This window comes from Passer montanus, unplaced genomic scaffold (genome assembly GCF_014805655.1).
Source record: "Passer montanus isolate IOZ18808 unplaced genomic scaffold, ASM1480565v1 scaffold42, whole genome shotgun sequence".
In the NCBI taxonomy this organism is placed as follows: domain Eukaryota; kingdom Metazoa; phylum Chordata; class Aves; order Passeriformes; family Passeridae; genus Passer; species Passer montanus.
In genome coordinates this window covers 1,920,569-1,941,996 of record NW_024369041.1, presented here as the reverse complement: position 1 = coordinate 1,941,996, position 21,428 = coordinate 1,920,569, and the positions used below count along the sequence as shown (strand labels likewise).

Sequence of the window (21,428 nt, the reverse complement as noted above, 5' to 3'; positions counted from 1 at the left end):
TCAAGGAAGCATTGCAAGAGCATTGATTACAGTACAGGCAGTCCTGTTTCACCAAGGGCTGAGGAAATAAAGCTGTGCATAGGGAAACTAAGGGGCCAGGGCTTACCAAGCCAGGAAGGAGAACCATAATCATCTAGTCTGAAACTAGGCCAAAAGTGTACCTTCAGAGCTGTCTGTCTTTGTCTGAAAGGTTGCAAGTGATGGTGGTTTCACTAGTTCCCCTGAAAAGCTGTTTCTGTTTCTCATTACTTTGTTGCTGGGAAATTTCCCCTTATTTCAAGGCTGAATTTTTCTGACTTCAACTTTTATTCATTGGGTCTTTGTCAGCCAGATTGGAAAGCTCCTCACGTAGGTCTTCCCCAAGAGCAATTACCTACGCAGGGTGGTGAAGGTATGTCTACACTTTCTCTTCAGTGAGCTGCATATGCTGAGCTTCCTACCCATCCTGTCAGAAGGCATGGGCTTTTTTTTAAAGCCAGAGAATTCATTTGTGACACTCACTTGAACTCTGTCCAATGTCTTCAAATCCTCTTAAAATGCAGACACTAGGACAGCATTCAGTAACCTAGTAATGGTCTTGGCAGTGCTGCCAAATGATGGTGAAATCCTTCATTATTTCTGCTTCATATTATTCTCCCCCATCCATATTCAAGAATCTCATTAGTCCTTTTTGCAACAGCATTGCCCAGACAGCTTACATTGAGGCGATTATCTAAAATGACCCCTAAATCCTTTTCTGAGCTCTGTTTTTCAAAGCAAAGTCTTCTATCATGTAAATATAAGCAACTTCCATTCTTGAATCTCAAACATTTGATCTTACCAAAATGCATTTTTGCAGGTTACAATTATTTACCCTGATGGCTCATTTACCCATCTATCTGTTAGTTACTACTCCACACAGTTTTATAGCATAGAGAAGCAAAACCAAAGAGTCAATTAAAAAAATCTCTGATTTTAAAATGTCCCCATTTAGTGATATCTACCTACAAACTGTATTTTAAGAGCTGCCAGTAACCTAGTATTCATAGAACATGTTATGTGGGAATTCCATAAAAGGTGTGATTGGCTGTATTTTACTTATCCTTACAAGTATCCTGGAGAAATTCAGGTTTTCACTAGAACACATGAGTCTTTGCATTTTATCCTGGAAAAAATATAATTATCTAAATTTCTTCACATCAAGTCAAGTCAAATAAATTCCAAATTACTTGTTCTCATTCAGTTGGCAAAACCAGGTCCAACCATTAATTAAAAATAATTATTCCTAATTGGTAGTACAAGAATGTGATTCTAGGAAGGTCTTTTCTGGCTTAAGTTGCCTAGTCCCAGGTTTGAATCCTTGCTGAAAACAGGCTGCAGTGAAGTGGCTCAGTGTGCTGACAAAGGACATGAAACAAATATCCCTCCTCTTTTCAGATTTATAGCCTGTTTAAGGTGCTTTTCCTTACTTTCTGTGTGGATTCTACTTTGGAGAGCTCATGTACCAAACTCAGGCTTGGGGACCATCCTCCAGGAGCTGGTGCATCACATGGTGATGCCAAGAATCTCAATATGCAGATTCTTTGTAGATAAAGGGCTAACAGTAAATCAGCCCACTCTCTTGTCTCCATTAAGATTTTAGTTTGTTATCTGTTTCAAGGAAGTCAACCCTTCCTAGTAAAGGAAAGGCTTCAGACGTCTCTGGGAAATGCAGTATTTAATCCATGCCTCAGAGGTACCATTCTGTGTGATACCCAGGACATGCTGCCACTCAATGAACTACTGAGACAGAAGCACAGCTGCAGGGTGCTGATCAGCTTCACAGCTTGAACTGTCTTCAGTTCAGTAGTGAAAGAGCTGACAAATATTGCCACCAAAGCATTGGGTTTGCCTTCCTTCTGTTTGTTTGATGGCATTTCCCCTGCCCCATCTGTAGTTAATAGTATCCTTAACCTGCTGCTTCTACAGCTGATTTCAGCACAATGGTTTCTCATCCAATATCATATAATTTGTTTGCAAACTGATTGTGAATGATGGGTCAGCTTATTGATAGAGAAATCAAGAATGTTGCTGTAGCACCTCACGGTGTAGTTCAGTGGAATAAATCTTGGGACAGTGGACACGAATCAATGAACACCATGAAAAAAAAATCTGTTTTCTCACTGTTCACCAAGAAGATTAAAAGAGTGGCTTCTCCAGCAATTTGAGCCTCCAACTGTTGCCTGTCAAAATACAGTTTGTTTTCACTGTCAGGCTGTCAAGCACATTGGAAATTTAGCACTCTTGCTGTAGCTCTTGTGAGCTTGTTCTCTGTTTCTACTTACATAATATTCTTTGCTGGTTTTTATAACATAGAATCATAGTATGGCTTGATTTGGTTTGGAAAGGATATTAAAGATTACCTAGTTCCAGCCCCTCTGCCTTAAGCAATGACACCTTTAACTAGACCAGGTTATTCAGAACCCCATCCAACTTGGCCTACATGTAAGTGAACTATTGCTGGCTCCATTTAAAAAAAGATTCATGTTTGTAGGCTACAAATGTTTGTCTTCCTTGAGTCATATTTTTGTACTACAGTAATTAGAATTATTTTTCAAACTTGACTTTTGACAGAATTGTAAAAAAGTATTAGGCCTTGCTTTATAGCTACACAATTATTTTTCTAAATCCCAAGAACAAATTGTTGGTAAAGAGAACACATTTTCTACCATTAGAGACCTACTGAACTAGGTATTTTCTTCTGAAACATATTTCTAAACAATGTTTAATTAGTTTACATTAATTTGAGACCTGGGTTAATTAAAATTAGATTCCTTTAAAACAGGTAATTGAATTTGCATCTGAAATACATTAAATTGGCATTTAGGTGCAAAATCTTAATTGTCTTGACAGTTTCTGTGGGTTGGTCTCAAGGGAGGTATCAGCTCTCTGCAGCTCCTTTTGCTTCACCTCTCTGGCACTGCTCAGGGGTATTATTCCTAACCAGTGAGCCCTGTGCTTGTCTCCTGCTTCTTCTGTAACAAGGAAAACCTGTAGCCCAGCACAGCCCCTTTACACAGCACTAGCTCTCCTCTTCTGTGATCTCATGTTCTGTTCTGAACAAAACCTGCTTTGGGAACTTTCATACATGGTGAACACTGGAAGAAATTACAGTCTGCAGAAATCCAAGGGTCTCAAAGTGTTAAAAAATAATTCTTAATTCTTGCATGTACAATTTCAATTGTGTTAATAATCATTCAGACTTGCATCTCATTGAGAAGCATTTTTGTGCTTCTGGTGCTGTTACTGCATCCTTTTGTCTTTTAATGATATACACAAATGATTACATTAGTAAGCTTCTGAACAACACCTAATATAGATGTGTATGTATGTGTGTTCACATTTTGAAAAATTCTTATTATTTTACATAATATTAATGCACCAGGCCCACCCTCCTTTTTTCTCTGCAGAGAGTGGAATGCCTGTTTTCATAACAAAAAGCCCTGTGAGTATTTACTGTGTTAGCCTGGCCAGGGTAGCTCATACAGACCATTGACTGTAATCCCTTGATGCGCAATCTCAAATGTGAGTCTGTATAAAAAGGCAGATGGTACCAAATATTTTTTGAAGTTTAACTCCAACATGCAAACTCATCATTGGCTGGGGTGTGAGCCTCTACTTTGTCATCCTTGAAGGTGGAACATGAACAGAAATTTAAGTGAGACATAACAGGAAGGATGAGTACTTGTGACTAACACTTGCCATTCATCATGCTTTAAGGATCTTATCTTTCACTTTTTGTCTTTGTATCCCATCTTGTTGAAGAAAACCAATCACTAGCACTTGGGTCCAAGTTTAAGATTTTGGTAGTCCTTTTTTTCTTTGTGATGACAAAACCAGCTCACTGCCCTCTTTTACAGTAATGCAGTTCAAAGAGGCATGATGATAGACTGGGAACAGGGCAGATTCCTCCTCTGACCCTATTGCTGAATTGTGGTGTAATGCTCCCATCAGTTGTACTGCAGGTGCTGGGAAAACACATCACAATGTGTGTGAGGCACATGAGAAATGTGCACTGCAGAAAAGCCTGACTCCCTTTTATTGAACTGTAGGGTGTTTGTAAGTGTGGGCAGTGCAGGAAAGCTGAGTCAGCCAGATGTGGATTTGCAGCATTATTGAGGACACAGTAACTTCATTTGGAGTTGTGGGCGTTTAATAACCTTGAAAATAGAACTGCATTAAATGCTAGTTGAGGTGTGAGGTACTTATGGCTGAAAGAAAATCTGAAGAAATTACACTTTGTATCTAGAGATAAGGAGGAAAAATTGCCTTCTGTTTTTTCTTTGAAGGTCTGTTTTTCATCAGCATGTCAGAATGCTCACTCTGAGCACAATTCAGTTTGCCTGTGAGAGGGATGGGAGGGTGTTTAAGTGATATGGGATATAGTGCTGCAGGTCACTGGGCATTAGGAGGGGCTGGATACTGAATCAAGTAATTGAATCCTAAGGAGAGGCTCACCATCCACTTCTATTTTGGTTGTGTTCAGAGTCTCCCAACAAAGGGTTCCAGTGGCTAATGTGACATAAGTTGAGGTGTCATTTAATTATTTTTAACAGTGGCCACAGAGTGGTTGTAGTCACTCTCATCTTTAGTGACAGGACAGGTATTAATCACTGCTGTTCATATTGGCTGTACTGGCTTAAGCTGAGTCTCCATTTCTTTGTTCTTATGCAGTTTGCTTTAGAGAATAGGTGGAATACTACCTGTACAGGAGTGTCTTGCATCCCCTGTATAACCCCCTGGCCTGTGCTTTGGTTAGGGTAATGTAAATCCTGTTTCTAGCGATACTGAATCAAGTAATTGAATCCTAAGGAGAGGCTCACCATCCACTTCTATTTTGGTTGTGTTCAGAGTCTCCCAACAAAGGATTCCAGTGGCTAATGTGACATAACCTGAGGTGTCATTTAATTATCTTTAACAGTGGGCACACAGTTGTTATAGTCACACTCATCTTTAGTGACAGGACAGCTGTTCATATTGGCTGTACTGGCTGAAGCTGTCTCCATGTTATTGAATCCTAAGGAGAGGCTCACCATCCACTTCTATTTTGGTTGTGTTCAGAGTCTCCCAACAAAGGGTTCCAGTGGCTAATGTGACATAAGTTGAGGTGTCATTTAATTATTTTTAACAGTGGCCACAGAGTGGTTGTAGTCACTCTCATCTTTAGTGACAGGACAGGTATTAATCACTGCTGTTCATATTGGCTGTACTGGCTTAAGCTGAGTCTCCATTTCTTTGTTCTTATGCAGTTTGCTTTAGAGAATAGGTGGAATACTACCTGTACATGAGTGTCTTGCATCCCCTATATAACCCCCTGGCCTGTACTTTGGTTAGGATAATGTAAATCCTGTTTCTAGGCATCTGTGACTCTCCAGAGAACAAAAACATGATGGGATTGTCTATGCTTCAGCCTAAACTACTCAAGATAACACCTTGTTGTGACAGGTGTTATCAGGATGGTAAGAGATATCCATTGGCAAGACCTGGACAACCAGCAGTGCCATGGGGCACTGGGCCAGCACATTGTGGTGAAGGCTGACTGTGCTAAGGGTAAACTGTGTAATTAACTGGAAGTACATGTAGGGCTTCTTGATGCACTGTAGTTTGCTGTCAGGCATTTTTCTGAAGCACAGCGCACTTGTTTAGGCCATTGTTAGTGGTCATCAGCCAGTTCTTGTTGTGGATAAACCCATGGTGAGAACTAGTTGTAGCCAGAAAAGTGACCAGTTATCAGGTACTGCTAGATCTTGGTGACCAGTCCCTGAAAATGCTCATGTTTATTTCCATGTCTTTTTTTGTTTCAAAATTTTTTTTCAGAGAGAAATTATCCATAATGCAATAAATGAACCATGAGCAACCTCAATTCCTCCCCTCTTTGGCAGGAAGTCAGCAGCCAAGACTATAAACTAGAGTTTGAACAGTTTTTTCAAATGCTTTGTTTACCTCTCTTCACTCAGGAGCTTTTGTAACTTGTATGAAGGATCCCTCAGGATGGGACAACTGTGGGCCTGAGTGGCTGAGAAGCATTTGTTGAAGATATTTAGAGGGGAGATAAATGACAGGAGAAATTACTTGGGTTTTGTGTACATCTTTAGGTTTAGAGGTGCAGAGTGAAACCAGGAGGGACTTCTGACCCAGTGGGAGAATCACAGTGCACAGGAAACCATCTGAAGTGAGTGTCTCTCTCTCTTGGGTGGGACAGGCTGTTCTCATCTCACTGTAATGCACTCTGCTGCCTCTGCTTAGTCCCAGGCTTATAGCACTGTGCTGGGCCATATGAACACGCCCTGTGCTCTTCACAGTCCATCTGTAAGTTTTGCACTGTCTGAAAGGTTTCAGTGACTTTGTTACCTTGCATTTCTTCAGTGGGGCTCTAGAGGACAGCTTTGGCTGCTGCTCAGGACAGAGGCCCCATTTGTCTCAAGGCTTGAATACTATTGACCAATGTTATGCTCTCTAAGTTATGATATTCAGATTTACCCATCACTACTTCTCAGTAATCAATATGAAATAGCATGCATAAACCTAAGCAGAGATTTGTAGCTGTCCAGCAGAATGAAGAAACAGTTCTGCTGCTTTCTACTCCCACATTAGAAAGTTTGTAGTAAGAGCAAGACAAAAGTCAATCTGCAGATGGACTAAGAGCCAAGGTCTGAGATGAGTTCCTGATGTATGTTTCCTTTAAGCCAAAGGGACTCAGTCCCCAGCCAAATGTCTTTAGCTGTTATTTATTATATTATTACAGTCTTTTTATGTAAGCCATAATGTGTTTCAGTAGGCAGGCATGAAGAACACTCCTCAAACCATGAACTTCAGAAAATGCACATCTCAAACTAATTTTACTGTGTGCTCCATCATTCTTCTGCTACTGGGAGCAGCAAACAATCATTCCATCTCTCATGCCCTGTATCCCTGGTTCAATAAGGCTGTCTCTGTTCCCCTCAGCAGTCACCTCTTCTGAGCCAAGTCTTGCCTTCATTTCCTCCCTACTGTGTTCAAATTTCTCCCTGTGTGTGATCATGTCTGTGGCCCTTTTCTAGTTTATCCTCTCTGAGTTGGAATGTCCCAAACTATGCACCCTGTTCACTAAGTCAAATGGTGTGACTGTGTCCTGTTTTGTTACTACTCCTTTTTTAGTGCTTTTTTAGCATTCTGCTGAGATTTGTCTTTGTGACCCCACTGACAATGGAGCTGGTGATTGCAAGACCTTCCCAGGCCTCTTTCCTGATAAAAAGATAATTGCACATTCAGAGGCTGTCACTGTAGATACATACTTAGAGATAATTTTGTGCCCAGACACATTATTTTTCACTTATCAGTGCAAATATTTTGTCATTTTCTCACTTTATGTTATGTGTACCTAAGATGTGAGTCTTAGCTGTCAGCATTAGATGTTATTATTCTGCATAATTTTGTCCTGGCATTATTCAGTGCTCTGTCAGGTAGTTTGTGACCAGATTGAACCTCATGAAGTCCCAAAGCACATCTCTGAATAGGATCCTGCTGGTTAACTGCTGACAAAATGACATTTATTCCCTATCTCTAGACATGAGAGGAATGTTTCTTCTAGCCACTGATTGTTTAGCTTGCAGGATTGTACCATTTACCCTTTTGTATCTCATAAACAACTGGTTTCCTTTTTAGTATGTTGGAAGGCATCAAAAGGATGGATCAGTTTTTTCTTAATTTCAAAAACCCTTTCACTGTCAGTGCTTGGAAATGAACCATATGATCCCTGTAAGTATCAATTAAGTTTTTTTTGTGCACAAAATCTCTCCTAATCTGTGTCATGCACATATTTTTTTACAAATGGGCAATTCTGAGACACATCTTGTAATAACAGGCAATATCAACTGACAGTTTTTCATCCCATAGGCAATATGAGCAACACAAGCAAATACAAATGTTTAAAATGGACATTTCTGAGAGTTAAAAATACATATAAATTCTGATAATTATGAAAGTGACTTTTTAATTGCTCAGACTCTTTAATCACCACTGATGCAGGGATTGCTCTCTTATGTAGAACATAGGAGAATTTAATGGAAGATGTGAAGTTAATTTTTATTCTTATGACATTTTTGTCATAAGAATCTGACTCATACCTCCCTTTAGCTTTTGCTCAATGTTCAACAAAAAGATGAATGTTTTTTATGAGGGACTATAAGCTTTTGATTGTCCTGCTAAGCAGCAGCTGCAAAATCCGATGCAGTTTAGTGTGTGACAAAGCTGAATGTCATGCAGTAACTCATTTGAATAGGAGCCAAGCCAATATTCCTTACTGGGGAAACATGCTCACTAAAATGTTTTTATGGAACTAGGATGTCAGATTCATGATGGAAATTTGGAAATGCCTGTTTTGGGTGCACTGAAAATGAGTTGTTCAGATGAACAAGCTATTTATGCAGACATGTGGTCAATACTGGATACTGGTTTAATCTTCTAGTAATCCAGACATTACCATATGGACAACCTGCCCAGATTGATCTGATGAGGCCTCACTGGGCAAATGAATATCCTGCTTCAGTTAATTTGCTGAGCTTTTATGTTAGCTTTTATCAGGAGAAAAAAAATGCTTTCCAGCACATAGTTTATTCACAGTGACATATAAAATGAGACTGATGACAATCGACACAGGTTTAAGGCAGCTTGTTTGACAAGCAGCTCATGGTGGTTTGGACAGTTATCTGGAGGGCTTTCTTTCCATACTTCATTGTTTGTAGCCAATGCACAGCCTTTCCAATGTGGAACCACCTTTGCACAACATACCAGAGAATGCACTCAGTTTTCTCTTGAATTTTGCTTTCAGTGATGTACCTGCAGTAATTTTGTTTAATACCATAATGGGTTATTTAGTTTTGTTATCAACCTCTGCTTTCTCAATCTTCTGTCCTGTGAGGAACTGCCATATTCCTCCTCTGTAGTTCTCATTTCCCAGGGCATATACAAAGGCATCCACCGTTGGCACGGTCTTGGCAATTAGGGCAGGAATCTGTCATGAGACACAATATTTATTACTAGGAAAACACCAAAAAGCCAGTGGGCTGATGTCAGCCTCTGTTTAGTTTCCCTTTACAAAAAAAAGCATGTCTTCAATAGCATTAGCTTGCTACTCCCAGACAGGGTAGAAGTAAAAGGAATTTGGCTGGTGGGAAGTCCTACTCAGGAAGTTATAGCTTCCAGGAGAAAGAGTTTAGGTTGGCATTGCCTGAAATAGGGATCATTCATTTGAGAGTGCATACCAACACTTAGGAGGAGTGAAAGGTGTGCCATGGACACCTTTGCATGGATGAACAGGCTGATGTTGCTAACACATTTAATGTGGGATACTGAACACGGTAATGCATTCAGTGACCTGAAACGGGGCTGATTTTGGGGCATGGAATGAAAGTTGAAAGGTTTGAGGTGATATTACTGAGTCCCAGCAGTGGCTTTGGAGCCAAGACTCATCAAAGAAAGGGAAAAGCAGGCAGCAGAACCTTAGGAGTGATAAATTACAGCTTCCTTGAGGAGAGAGTATTAGAAATGTGAATGAGACAATCGATCTCTTTAAAACTGAAAATTCTGAGCTAGTGCCTCACTCTGGGAAGGACACAGAAAGCTCCTACATGGCACAGAACAGTACAGGTTCAGTACAGGTTACACACCCCTAACTAACTGCTGAAGAAATATACCCCTGACTTCCTAAATGACTGCTTGATCAAAGCAATAATGCAATGCCTGTTATATCACTGTGCTTAGCTGTTTTCACTAAAAATGGTAGACAAACAGAATGCTTTGAGGAAAAGGACTACTTCTTATATCTGTTTTTACCAGTAAACCCAGTAGTGAGTAAATTGGCAATGTTGCACGGAGACAGAGTGGGGAGTGATGAGAATGTAATTTTGGGGTCTGGGGTGGCACTGACTTACCATGCGGTATTTTGGTGGAATGAACATGACATTTTCCACTGCTGCATAGGAGCACAGGAGGCAATAGGGACCCCAGCAAATGACCAGTGTCTTCAGTGGCAAACCAGTATTAAACTGGAAAACAAGAGCAATAGGTTTGCTTTTCACAATCACACATTGCAACAAATGGATGGGAGAGGTCCTGTGGGATTGTGGTTTGTGTTCAGTAGCAGGAGAGGATCAGCCAAAAGGACACGGGACAGAACAGCGCAACAGCACCAAAGCCCTGATCCTGGGTGTGGGTGGGGAGTGACAGAGGTGGCAAAACACCTTATGGTAGATCAGATAAATCTGTGTGTGCTAGATATAGAAGCCATGGCCAGTAACTTCTTCTGAGGGGAGAGAGCAATTGAAAATGTAAGTGAAATTGAAGCAATTGAAAATTAAGTGAAAATTTAAGTGAAAATTTAAAAACAGATCAAAAGGAATTATATTTTGCTGACTTCCTAGATGGTCTTGCAGACAAACTATGTGAAGCCACTGCTATGCTGGTGCAACAAATGCATGCAGTAGCTGTGTTGTGATAGAAGCATTTCTCTGTCCTTTATGCTAGAACCTATCCATGGTGTTCATGGCCAGCTGTTCGCAAATATCTTACAAATATGAATGACTAAGGAAGTGACAATTTCATCCTTAAGTTTTCTGCATTGTAACTTGTCTGCACAGCTACAGAGAATCGTGAGAAAGAAATCACATGCTAGTGCATACAAACTCACTGGAAAAAAGTAATAGACAAAATAATGAATACTGAGATTTATTCAAGAAATACAGAGGGCACAAGTATTTATTCCAGTCAGCTACAAACAAGTCTGCCTGACTGTCTCTGTCAATATAACATTTCTCTTGAGCTCTGACTGTCTTTACTGAGTGCAGGGGTTGGGCTGTGCCCCCAGCCATGCATAGTGCCCCAGCCTGCACCTCAGCAAACAACTCATACAATCACCACATTAGATTCCCATAGACCTGCCACACTGGAGCAATTCCTTTGTTTCCAGCTCATAAAGGTTTCTGACTTTCCTCAGCCAAGTGTTAATACAATGTGTATGGGAAGGCCCTTCTCCCCCCAAGGGGTGCCTGCCTGTTTCCTTGCAGAGCTGTAGTTCTGAGTTCCTCAGCCATAAGCCAAAGACCTGTAGCAAAGCAGGAAATAACAATTCTTCCTGAGATAAATTTCCCTGGATAAAAATTGATATGCTATTGGTAACTATTCTGCATGCTCTGTGTTTGTTTTTTTGAGGAGAGTTGGACCAGTGTTGATGAAGGGAAATCTCCAGGAACACTGGTCCAACTCCCCCTTTGATGAGGAACTGTTTACAGCACTAGGTTGGGGCAAATGTGGCCGTCTGGTAAAATGCTGATATTTCCAAGGATGATGTTCCATGAACTTTCTGAATGGCCCCATCCTGTGTTGTACTCCCCTCCTACTCAAGTAGCACTGGGGACTTAGGACAGAAGGAGCTGAGTCAAAGTCTTTGTGAAAGAAATTGGGTTTTTTTCAAGGACTTTGTCTCTACTGAATGCAGCCCTATTTTGTCACAGTGATTGCAGGGGTCCAGGGAGCTTTCTTACCTTAAAGTGCCCAGTTTTCCTGAACTTTTGGTGTATGGACTGATAGGCTGTCAGCATGATGAAGCCTGGGATCAAGAAATTGAAAGTGGACAGAGCAAAAAGGAATGTGACATAGTTTCTGGAAAAGGTGAGGAGGGAAGAAAAAAAGATGGTGTTAATTCAAGTCTAGTACATCTATGTAAACTTGCTGTAAGTATTTACCAAATTGTAAATACCAATTTAAAAATTGCTAATACCACTTTTGTCAATGTGCTTCAGGTGCAGAATTTGCTGAAGGCCAGTTAAACTGTGCCATTGTGTGTGGAATGGATAGTCTTGTAGAAAATCACAACAGGTATTTGTATTTTAAACCCAAACACCACTACTCAGACATCTGTGCTGGCCTACATAAAGCCAAAAGCTTTATGAAAATATTATGAAACTATTATGAAAATATTATGAAACTATTCTGAAAGAGTTTCAAGCCCTAAACCCAGAAAAGATGCAGCACATAGATGGGTGAGGGAGTGGCAGAAAGCTAAGCACCAGGCTCTCCCACAGAGGAAGCTGTTCCATGTGCCACCATGCAAGTCCAGGCAGCCTGGGGTGGTGCCTGCCTTGTCCCAGATGCTGGGGAGGGACATCTGCCCCAGGAACAGTGCTGGGCACAGCTGGGGGGGGTTGTGTGCCCCCAAGGCCATCCTAGGGGATGGCAGCCTCCACTCTGCTCCTGTGGGAGCTGGCCCTGGCCCTCACCTGTCCCCTTTGCTGTAGTCCAGGGTGCAGCAGGTTCGGAGGGGTTCATAGTCGTATTCTCCCCAGCCCAGCAAGGGCATCACGGACCAGAAGGCAGCAAAGAGCCATGCAAACACCATCATGGAGGCAGCTGTGCTCCACTGCAGCCTGCTCCCTGTGGGAAGAGGAAAGGGAGTCTCCATGCCCTGAACAAAACCACTGGAAACAGCTGTCAGGCCCTTGGGCCTCAGGCAGAAACAAGCAGTTGTTTGTGATTTGTATCGTGAAGCTGATCTGAGTCTGGAGGAATCAGTCTTCCATGAAATATGAAGGCAGCTTTTAGGAAACAGCAAACTGTACTTCCCTTTTTGTGTGTCTTACTTCGATGAATGCTGTATTGCTGCTCAGCTTTGTACCACAGTGGAGATACAGCTGCTGTTACGAACACTATATTCTTGTGTTTTGGGAATGTGTTAAAAGACACAGATGAGGCAGCGAACACAATGAACAGGGTGATGCAATAAACAGTGTTTGAAGAAACAGAGCCCCATTGCAGAGTGTGGGTCAGGTCAGAAATGTGACTCTGCACACACGCCCCAGCCCCTGCCTTCTTCCTTCCTGCCAGGCCAGGAGGGTGTGGATATGTCATATACCCTGTTCTAAAATTACTGGTCATCACAACCTGAGAACAGAGCTTGTTCTAAAAATACTACTGGACAAGTAATTTTGCCCTTAAGATCACTTAGCCTATAACAGGAAATGTGAAGCTCAGCATTAGTAATTTTTTTCTAATTTTATAATAAAGCATTCCCTTGTGCCTATCTCATCTGGTTCCACCAAATACTATAGGAATGTAACGGAAGATTGGAAACTTGAGAAGACACAGGAAGTATTTCTTCATGGAGAAGACAGGCAAGGCTTCCTTGCTGCTGCAAGATATTGTGCTAGCCTCACTGCTTGCATGTAAAAAGGTCGGGATAATTTTGTTACTGAGGCCAGTGTCTGTCATCGTGCCCATGCTGAGCAGCCCATGACGCCAGCAGCACCAGCAGGGAGAACAGTGACTTTCCCCAGCACTCCTTTCTAATCCAATCTCCCATTAGGGACAAGTAATGATGTAATTTTCACTGAGCTTGGGAAGCAATCTTTTTGTCTGCCATTAGACAGCAGCATCATGACAGCAGGCAGAAAGATTCAGGCCAATTCTGATCTGTCCCTCAGAGGTGAAGGACTGGGGATGAGGTGCATTTATATTTAGACTGGTGAAATCAGCTGCTGGTTGACCCTTCAGAAAATATTTACACGCACATCAGAAGTAGCTAAAAATGTATGAATGTAAAATTAAACAAGCTTGAGATTACTTTAGTTTTACTCAGAAAAACACTTTCAGTACAAGAACAGTGAAAGAATCATGCTGTCCTCACATGGCAAAAATGTCCTCCCCTGAGAAGGCTGAAAGCAAGAGCACATGTTGAGAGCAGTTCAGTTGTTTTTGTCCACATCAGGCCATTGCTTTACCTTAAATGCCTTTTCTTGGCCTGACAAAATTTAATGTAATAGCCATGTAGGTCCTAATTCAATTAAATGCATGTGTATGGGGTTCCAGCATATGCTTACAGATATAATTCTTAATTAGGGCCCTGTGCTGGCAGTTTGGTCCTATTAAGTCCAATCAGTCTTGTGCTCTGGTTTTCCCTCTTTGAAAAACAAAAGGGAAGCCTCTCTTTTCCACACAGGGAAATAATACAGGGGATTTTAAACATTTTCTCTAATTGCTTTGGAACAGAAAGACTCCCCTCTCTTCATTCAAAGATTACTAAAATTATGATGCCAAAAGATGAACTTTTAGCAAGTGCTAGATAGAGCATGGAACCTTAATCCTTTTGATCATGAAAGCCAGTTTTTAGTGATATAATCATAACTATGTTTCAGGGTTTAGTTTGTGGAAACATTTATGAATGTGTTTTTGTAAAGATTTATGATTTATTCAAACATTTAGCTGATTTTCACAGGCTGAAAAATACATCTCTGACACTGGGCTGCCTTTCAGCTAGATTTCAGTCTGCTGTTCAAAGGAGTGTCTGAAATAAAAGGTCAATATTTTCTATGATTTCCTATGATGGAGGGGAAAAATAGTCTATTTTTCTCATTCTTACAAATGGTTAAGTTATAATAGCTGTATAATATTAAGTTATAATATATTTCAGGACAGTATATGCCTTATACCAAACTTAATGGCATGCATAATTTAAAATTAGTTTGCAAAAGAGAGAAATATCTGAAAATTTGCTAAGGAAAAATATATATCAGTCATAAATGAAATAGGTGTTAGCATTTACTTCATCTGCAGTGCAAAAAGCAACAGTCACTGGTGCTCACAAGTGTTCAGTTTCTGTAGGAATAAGAAATTGAATGCTGCTGTGAAATCCCTGCTGGTTTTGTTTGTCTTCTCTTTTATGGTATTCAGAGAAGTACTGATATAAATCACTTCAGCTTTTCTGTTTCCCCCTAGTTCTTAAATGCAAGTTAAAAATCTATACTTTTTTCTTTCCTTTTAAATCTGTAACTTTATGCTGTGCTTATGAACGGACCAGGATCCTTTCCCTCTTCCCAAACTTCTAATGGCAGTGTGAGTGGAGTGTGAATGGCCAGAGAGGAACTGACAATGTCTGCCTTGATCTAAACTGTCGCCTTCTGTCCTGAATACCTGGCTGCTGAGAGACAGCTTCCTCAGAATCTGCCCTTTTCTTCTTCACTGTCAGGCACTCACACATAACTACTTCTGTTTTCTCCTTTCCCCCCTAATGATCAAATTTTAAAATCTTTTTTTCCCCATCTTGCTAGGGATTGATATTGATACCCTTCAGACTTCCCTGCTATCTCTCCTCTTAATGCATACTTTTGGTTTTTTCTCTAGTTCTCTCCTCTGCTGTGAAAGTAGCATCTCATAGACCCCAGAGCCACACTTAGGGGATGAAAAGAGAATTGCCCAGTGTGCTTGCCTAGAAGTAAATAAAAAAAAAAGAAGAGAGGGAAGAGTAAAATACCCTGACCTTCTCTGTCACATGGGTTGATGATACTATTTTCTTCCATATACCAAGCAACTTCAACCTGATTTCTGGTGAGTGACTTGTCTAGTTATCAATACACTTTAAAGGTAGGGTTTTGTGACTTAAGGCTGTGCTGACTTCCAAATCTAAAAACCTGGTCAATTTTCAGAATGTTGGTGAACAAATTTGTGATATGAGCATCCAGAATGGTTGTAAAGTCCCAGGTTATCCTATCATCATAGTCATCTCTAACATTCTCATCAGCTCTTTCTTCCCAGAAATAGGGATAGTAAATAATCAAGCTGAGGAATGCCACAATGAAGGTTTTCTTGGGAAACTGTTAGGACATAACAAAAAACGGGGGATGATGTAATTGAGCTTGGAAGGAGTATCAGATCCTGGGGAATGAAGATAAAAGGCTGATAGCTTTGTATTTTAGCTAAAGGTATTTTGTACCTTCTGTACAGGCATGCAACTCACACCAGTGTCAACAGGGGTTTAATGTATGGATTGAGAACACAGTATAGCCTGTGGGCTTGGTGTAGCACGTCTTTGAAATATGACTTAATCTTCCTTGCAATCAGCATGTGAAGAATCGAACTAGAAAGGGCTGGTTTTACTGGAATAACCACAGGGCATGAGCACCTTCTGGGTTTTTATTTTGTTTTGTTGTTCAAAATGTTCACTTTAGGAGCCATGTTTGGCCATCAGTAAGTAACAATTTGAGCAAAGTAAAGAAGCTTGTGCCCTTAGGGCCCTTCTGTCCTCTTAATGTAGTGCATGTTCTTGACTGGAGGAGTGCATGACACAAAAGCATTAAAGTCAATGTGGCAGAGAGTAAAATGTCTTTCCCAGAGATGCTTATTTTCAGGCTCTCTCTTGTGAAATACAGATGCTCCTCTTCCAGCTCCAAATGCATTTCAGTGTCCAAGGGGTGTTAGTATGGATTTAGCTCACAGCCTGCATTATGTGGGGCCTTGGTCTAGACATGAAAAAATACATTTCTTTGCCTGAGCTGGATTCCTTCAAAAATTGCAGAACAAAAAAGTTGGCAACCTTTCCTCAACAGGATCAGACTGACCATATTCCCTGTGTGCTTTTTGGGTGTATTTTGCCATTGGCTGCTGGACTATTGTGGAGGCTCTGTGGGGAAAAAGTCTCTGCACCCCAAATTGCCTGCATGTTGCACAAAGGGGCTGCTGAGCCAGTCATGCCGCTGCATGGGCCCTGTTCCAGCCACCATCTCTGCAGAGGCAGCTCTCTGCTTACACCAAATTTATCTGTCACTAGTAAACTCTGCATGGATGTGATGATCTCTTTGGTACACAGCAGGGTGTTGGATGAAAGCCCAAGATGAACAGATTTTTCTTCAATATGAGGAACTGGATTTTATTTGGGATTTTGTTGTAAAGTTTACTTATGGATTTAAAGAAAGCATGGCAAGAGGGTCACAAATTAGATGTGATCAGGACAAGGAAATATCTCCTGATGGTTGATAATTTCCCCTGTATGGGAAGAGTTCCTTTGGAGAAGCTGTTTATATTTGCTGTATCTAGTGTGTCAGAAAACCAAACTTATATACAAGATACACAAATTATAAGTATGTGCTTGCTTTGATTCTCAGAAAGCTGAGGCAGCTGCCTTTTGCAGCATGTGGGGAAGGTTGTGAGGGGAACTGCAGCCCTTACTTGTGCAGTAGTGATGGTATCGGTCCCAGGCGACGGCTGCGCTGGAGCCAATGCTGGCCAGGGCTGTCAGGAAGCCATGGAAGCCATGGATTTGACAGCCATCAGAGCCATAGGGCCAGTATCTGTCAACAAACAAATACGTTAAGAAAAGTATAGAGAAAGGTGAAGACATGTTTGGAAATTGCATTAACAGAGAGGGTAAAATGATAGCCTGTGCTTGTCCTGAGAATCTGAGAAACACTGTGAAAAATGTTACTGTGCTTGCTTTTAGGCATTTGCCAGCATTTTTCTTGCTGTGGTGTCTCTTACAGTACAACAGCTGTTTGTACTCTTAATACTGAGAAGAAAATATAACCCTGCATCTGTGTATTGAAAAGTTGGTGTTTTTAAATTTGAAATCTACGTTTCATCCAATTATCCAGATCTTCAAGGTCTGCTTCCTTTATGAGGAGGCAATTTGTCAATGTGTGCAAGTCAGTGCAACACAACAAACATATAAAGACTTGCAGACAAATTTAGGGTCAACCTAGAGGTTTAGTGACACGATATTTTGATATTCAGTTAGCTTCTATAACCACTGGTAAAGTTGTCTGGCTAAATGTCTTCTCTAGTCAGTCTTATAATCTGTCAGTGATGATATGCAGTAAAATTTGCTTTTCTACTTGCCCAGTAGAAGCATGTAGGGTTTTGTTTCATTGTTTTGGATTGAGGGAATGAGAAGTTTGGCTATGACTTACGGTAGAAAGAGAGCCATTTAATTAGTTAGACCCCTTAGAACTTAAGATGTTAATTTTCACGTGATTCTCCCGAGCATGCTTTGGGAAAACCTTTGTGCCATACCTGAGGAAGCTGGAGAAGGCAGCGATGAAGGCGTTGATGCAAATGCCGCAGTCGGCCAGGGCGATGCTGAGAACCAGCAGATTGCTGGGCGTTCGCAGCTCTTTGATTTTTCGGAAAGAAATGATTGTCAAGCCATTCAGACAGAAACCAAGCAGGGCTGAAAGACAGAATTGTTTGGTGTGATTCAAGTGGAAATTGAAAATAACTACAATGATGCTGCTGTTTTCTTTGATGAGAGAGCAATAATTACAGTGGAATCTTATGCACAGGGAATAAATAGATCTGTAGTGGTCAGTCTGCACGCAAGTTACAAAGGCTTTCAGAAGAGAAGTCATAGGTGACAGCTCAAGCCAGTGCTTCAGACTTCTTCATTCATGTGGAGCAGAAGCAGTTTGATCTTATTTATAATTCTGCCTTTTGTTATAATAAGAGAAACTGGATTGTCAGGCTGCATGCAGGGACACATGGTTCAGGGTTCAGAGCGAGTGAGATGCAGAGGAGGCAGTTTCAAGAGAGCTGACAGCCAGCACATGCTGCTGCTGTGCACATGTCCAGGCCTGACTTTGACAGAAAAATGGTTTGTATTTAATATCCCTTGTAACATTCCTTTTTGTTTAAGCACAGAAATCCCTCAGCCATGTTTCAGTCAGCCTGCCTCCCTTTGGACTTCAGTCTCAGGGTAGCCTACACAGTGCTTGAATTACACCAGCTCAATCTTATTACTGTCCCTCGTCAACAGACTATACATGGAAAGGAATAATCTAATTATGAAGAGCAGTCACTGATAGATTAAAAAAAATAAGTTTATGTTGTTCCTCAGAGAGGGATCCAAGCAACCCAAGCTATTCACCCAGCACAGAGCTGTGCCACTCTGAAGCCCATCCTTCACTGGTTTAAACTCAAGCTTTGTCCTTTAATGCCCTTTTGAAGGCGACCTGAATTAGTTTAGCTCTGATGAGGATCTGACTCAACATCCAGTCTCTAAGTCTCAGTTAGATGAGAGGCACTGTGTCTTTGTGTTCTTCTTGGAAAAAGAAATGCTGTAGCACAGAAAAAATCCATATCCCCTAATTCTGTAAAGTAGTGTAGTTACTTATGCTTATTGTCTTAATTCTGCAGTTACATAAGATGGATGATTTTTTTCTAGCCAGAAATCCTGCTTCTACCTTAATTGCATTAATGGCTGATGGCATAACCATAGTAACAGCTGATGTGTGTCTATCATTGCACAATATAGAACAAAATATTTCCAGGAGAAATATTTGGAGCCATTTGAGATCTGCTGTTTTTATTTCCTCCCTGCTAGATTACCTCCCACCCACAGGGCAAAACTGCTGTTAACTCTCTCAAATGCAGAGAAGCCTTTAGGAGAGATGTGTTCTGAGCATATTTAGAGTAGAGCTGAAGAGTTATTACTATATCAGATTTTTTTCTATCTTTTCCCTCTTTTTGGAAGCCTCGGGCTTTACCAGATTCTGCTTTCTTGAAGGTCAGCATGAGTGCACACATAGAGAACTTACTAAATTTTTTTAAGAAAGTATTGAGTTTTCATTTTTAAATCAGCAAATATGTTCACTTAATAAACTGGATGCAACTCTTCACCACAACCTTTCTTTGCAAGCTGCACTTAGAAGCTGCCATGAGGAAAAGAGAGGTCTTCATCACCTTTGTCTCAGAATGTTTCAGAAAGTAAATGACTCCTTGATTGTTTAGCTTGGTCTTCTAACCCAGATGACAATAACAAAGTTTTACTGCCAATATACTGGGCACATTCTGCCTGAAACCCCACGGAACATACTTATGTTTAATAAACCATAAATGTGTTAGACTAGACCTAGTTTTAACTGAAGGTTGCCATGGGGCTCTTTGCTGGAACTTCCATAGCTGCAGCCCCAGCACAGGTCAGGGCTGGCAGGGCCGTGGTGCCACGAGCAGGTCCCCAGCAGGACCCAGCTCTGCCAGCCCCAGCACTGTCACTGTCCCTGTGCTGCCAGGCTGTGCACATGGCTTTGGGGACTGTGGGCCAGGCTTAGCCCTGTTTAGGCAGCAGCCTGCTCCTGGGCAAGAGGTAGAAGCTTTTCCCCCTCTCTTCCAAGCAAGAGTGTCTGACATCATTTCCAGCTTTCTTTTGCAGCCACGTATGACCTTGGGTGGAAGGCAAAGGTGAGCACCCGTGCTCCATGTTCATGGAGTGAGCTAACAAGCATTTATCCCACTCTGAGGGTGCTCACAGCTTCTCCTCCTCTGCTGTTGGGCCCCACAATTCCCACATCCCCTCTGATTCCTATGCAGGAATGGGATCCCAGGCCCTGGGACTGACACCAACATTATCCTAGCTATGAGCCTTTGCTAGCTGCCAGGTAGATATAAATTCACTGTTTTGTTACAGTCTCTCAATAAGTGGAATATGCCTTAAGAAAAGATCAGACTGGCTCAATTAAATTGATATGCTTTGTTACTTTTACCCAGCAGCCATTAATTGCGGTGCTACCAATGCAGTCTGGATGTATGCTAACAGTTTACAGGTCTTTTTGGAGCTATCATGTTTGATTGTAAGATTGCCATCACAAGCTGCAAAACAAGCAGTGCAATTTTATTGAGAGATTATCAGTCATTTCAACTTCTTTTCCCAGAGGAAGATAAAATTGCCTTTAAAAGTCAACAACAAAATATTACATCCCAAATTCCTGAGAAGAGAGCTGAGTAGCTCTACTTCACTGCCACAGCTATGCAGAGAGTGCAGATCTTCACAGCAAAGAACTTTCAGCTCTTCCTGATTTACTCACCAGAAGTACTGGTGATGTAGCCACAGTAACTAGGGTCAGCACACCACAAATGCTGCTGTTCACTTCAATTTTCCTTCTCCCCTCTTACCAGAAATAATAGGGGGGAAAAAAATCTTCTTGCTGCCGAGGTCCCCCACCAAACTTACCTTCTACCAGCAGGGCAGTGCCAATGGCAAACACTTCTATTTCAGTGAAGCCTTCAGGGAGAGGGTGTGCAGCGACCATTCTTATGATAAATATGCCAAAAGATTTAACCTATGCCCTCTGTTATAGCTGTGGGGCTGCCTTTTCTCTGGATCTCTCTACTTCCAGTAGCCCAAGGCTTCTTAAAGGAGCAGCTCACGTGCAAACACATGCTGTTATTATATAAAAGCTTTGGGGTTTTTACTCCCACCACTACAATCCCTGCAGGAATGTTATTAGTGATGGGACTAGCATCAGCCCGTACTCCCCCTTCCCCTGCAAATCGTATTTCAGACACCAGCAAAATGAAAGCATTCATGGCAATTACAACAAGTTCTTTGTAGACACAAGATTAAGAAACCTGTCCAGTTAATTTTGCAACACTGCAAAAGAATTAAATGTTGTGGAACAAAGGAAACATGTAATTGGGGAGTGACCTGAAAAACAAAGGGGCACTCATTGAGTTGATAATTAGAGGAAAAGTATGAACCAATAATTTCTGCAGCTTGTAGATCTTCCCCTCACCCATTTTTTTTTTAGAAACTGGCCAATATATTTTTCTGGCAATGACTGTTCTCTAATATTAACATATTTCCTTTTTGTAACTGAGGCTTAAATTAATATGCACAG

At 41.2% G+C, this 21,428-nt stretch overlaps 1 protein-coding gene and 1 long non-coding RNA gene across 2 annotated transcripts in view; one reads left to right on the top strand and one right to left on the bottom strand.

Annotated features, from left to right (window-relative positions):
- The window catches only part of LOC120507263, a 29,721-nt gene extending 18,074 nt beyond the window's left edge, over window positions 1-11,647 (top strand). The window contains exons 3-4 of the long non-coding RNA XR_005628707.1: window positions 7,663-7,755; window positions 11,508-11,647. This is a non-coding gene — a long non-coding RNA (uncharacterized LOC120507263). The remainder of the gene's footprint in view (window positions 1-7,662; window positions 7,756-11,507) is intronic.
- Window positions 8,339-20,936, bottom strand: RGR (retinal G protein coupled receptor). The gene is made up of 7 exons (XM_039719673.1): window positions 20,762-20,936; window positions 17,830-17,986; window positions 16,990-17,111; window positions 12,273-12,426; window positions 11,538-11,655; window positions 9,930-10,043; window positions 8,339-9,010 (listed from the first exon to the last, which is right to left on the bottom strand). The coding sequence occupies exons 1-7, from the start codon at window positions 20,838-20,840 to the stop codon at window positions 8,867-8,869; spliced, it is 888 nt and encodes a 295-aa protein (XP_039575607.1). The 5' UTR covers window positions 20,841-20,936; the 3' UTR covers window positions 8,339-8,866.
- Between the last annotated feature and the right edge of the window lie 492 nt (window positions 20,937-21,428).

Excerpts from the sequence above, each read along its gene's own strand:
- RGR (XM_039719673.1), bottom strand. The coding sequence starts at position 20,840 with ATGGTCGCTGCACACCCTCTCCCTGAAGGCTTCACTGAAATAGAAGTG. Across the intron at positions 17,987-20,761 it reads CACTGCCCTGCTGGTAGAAG|CCCTGCTTGGTTTCTGTCTG; the intron begins GTAAGTTTGGTG and ends TCTGTCTTTCAG. Across the intron at positions 9,011-9,929 it reads TTCCACCAAAATACCGCATG|ATTCCTGCCCTAATTGCCAA; the intron begins GTAAGTCAGTGC and ends GTCTCATGACAG.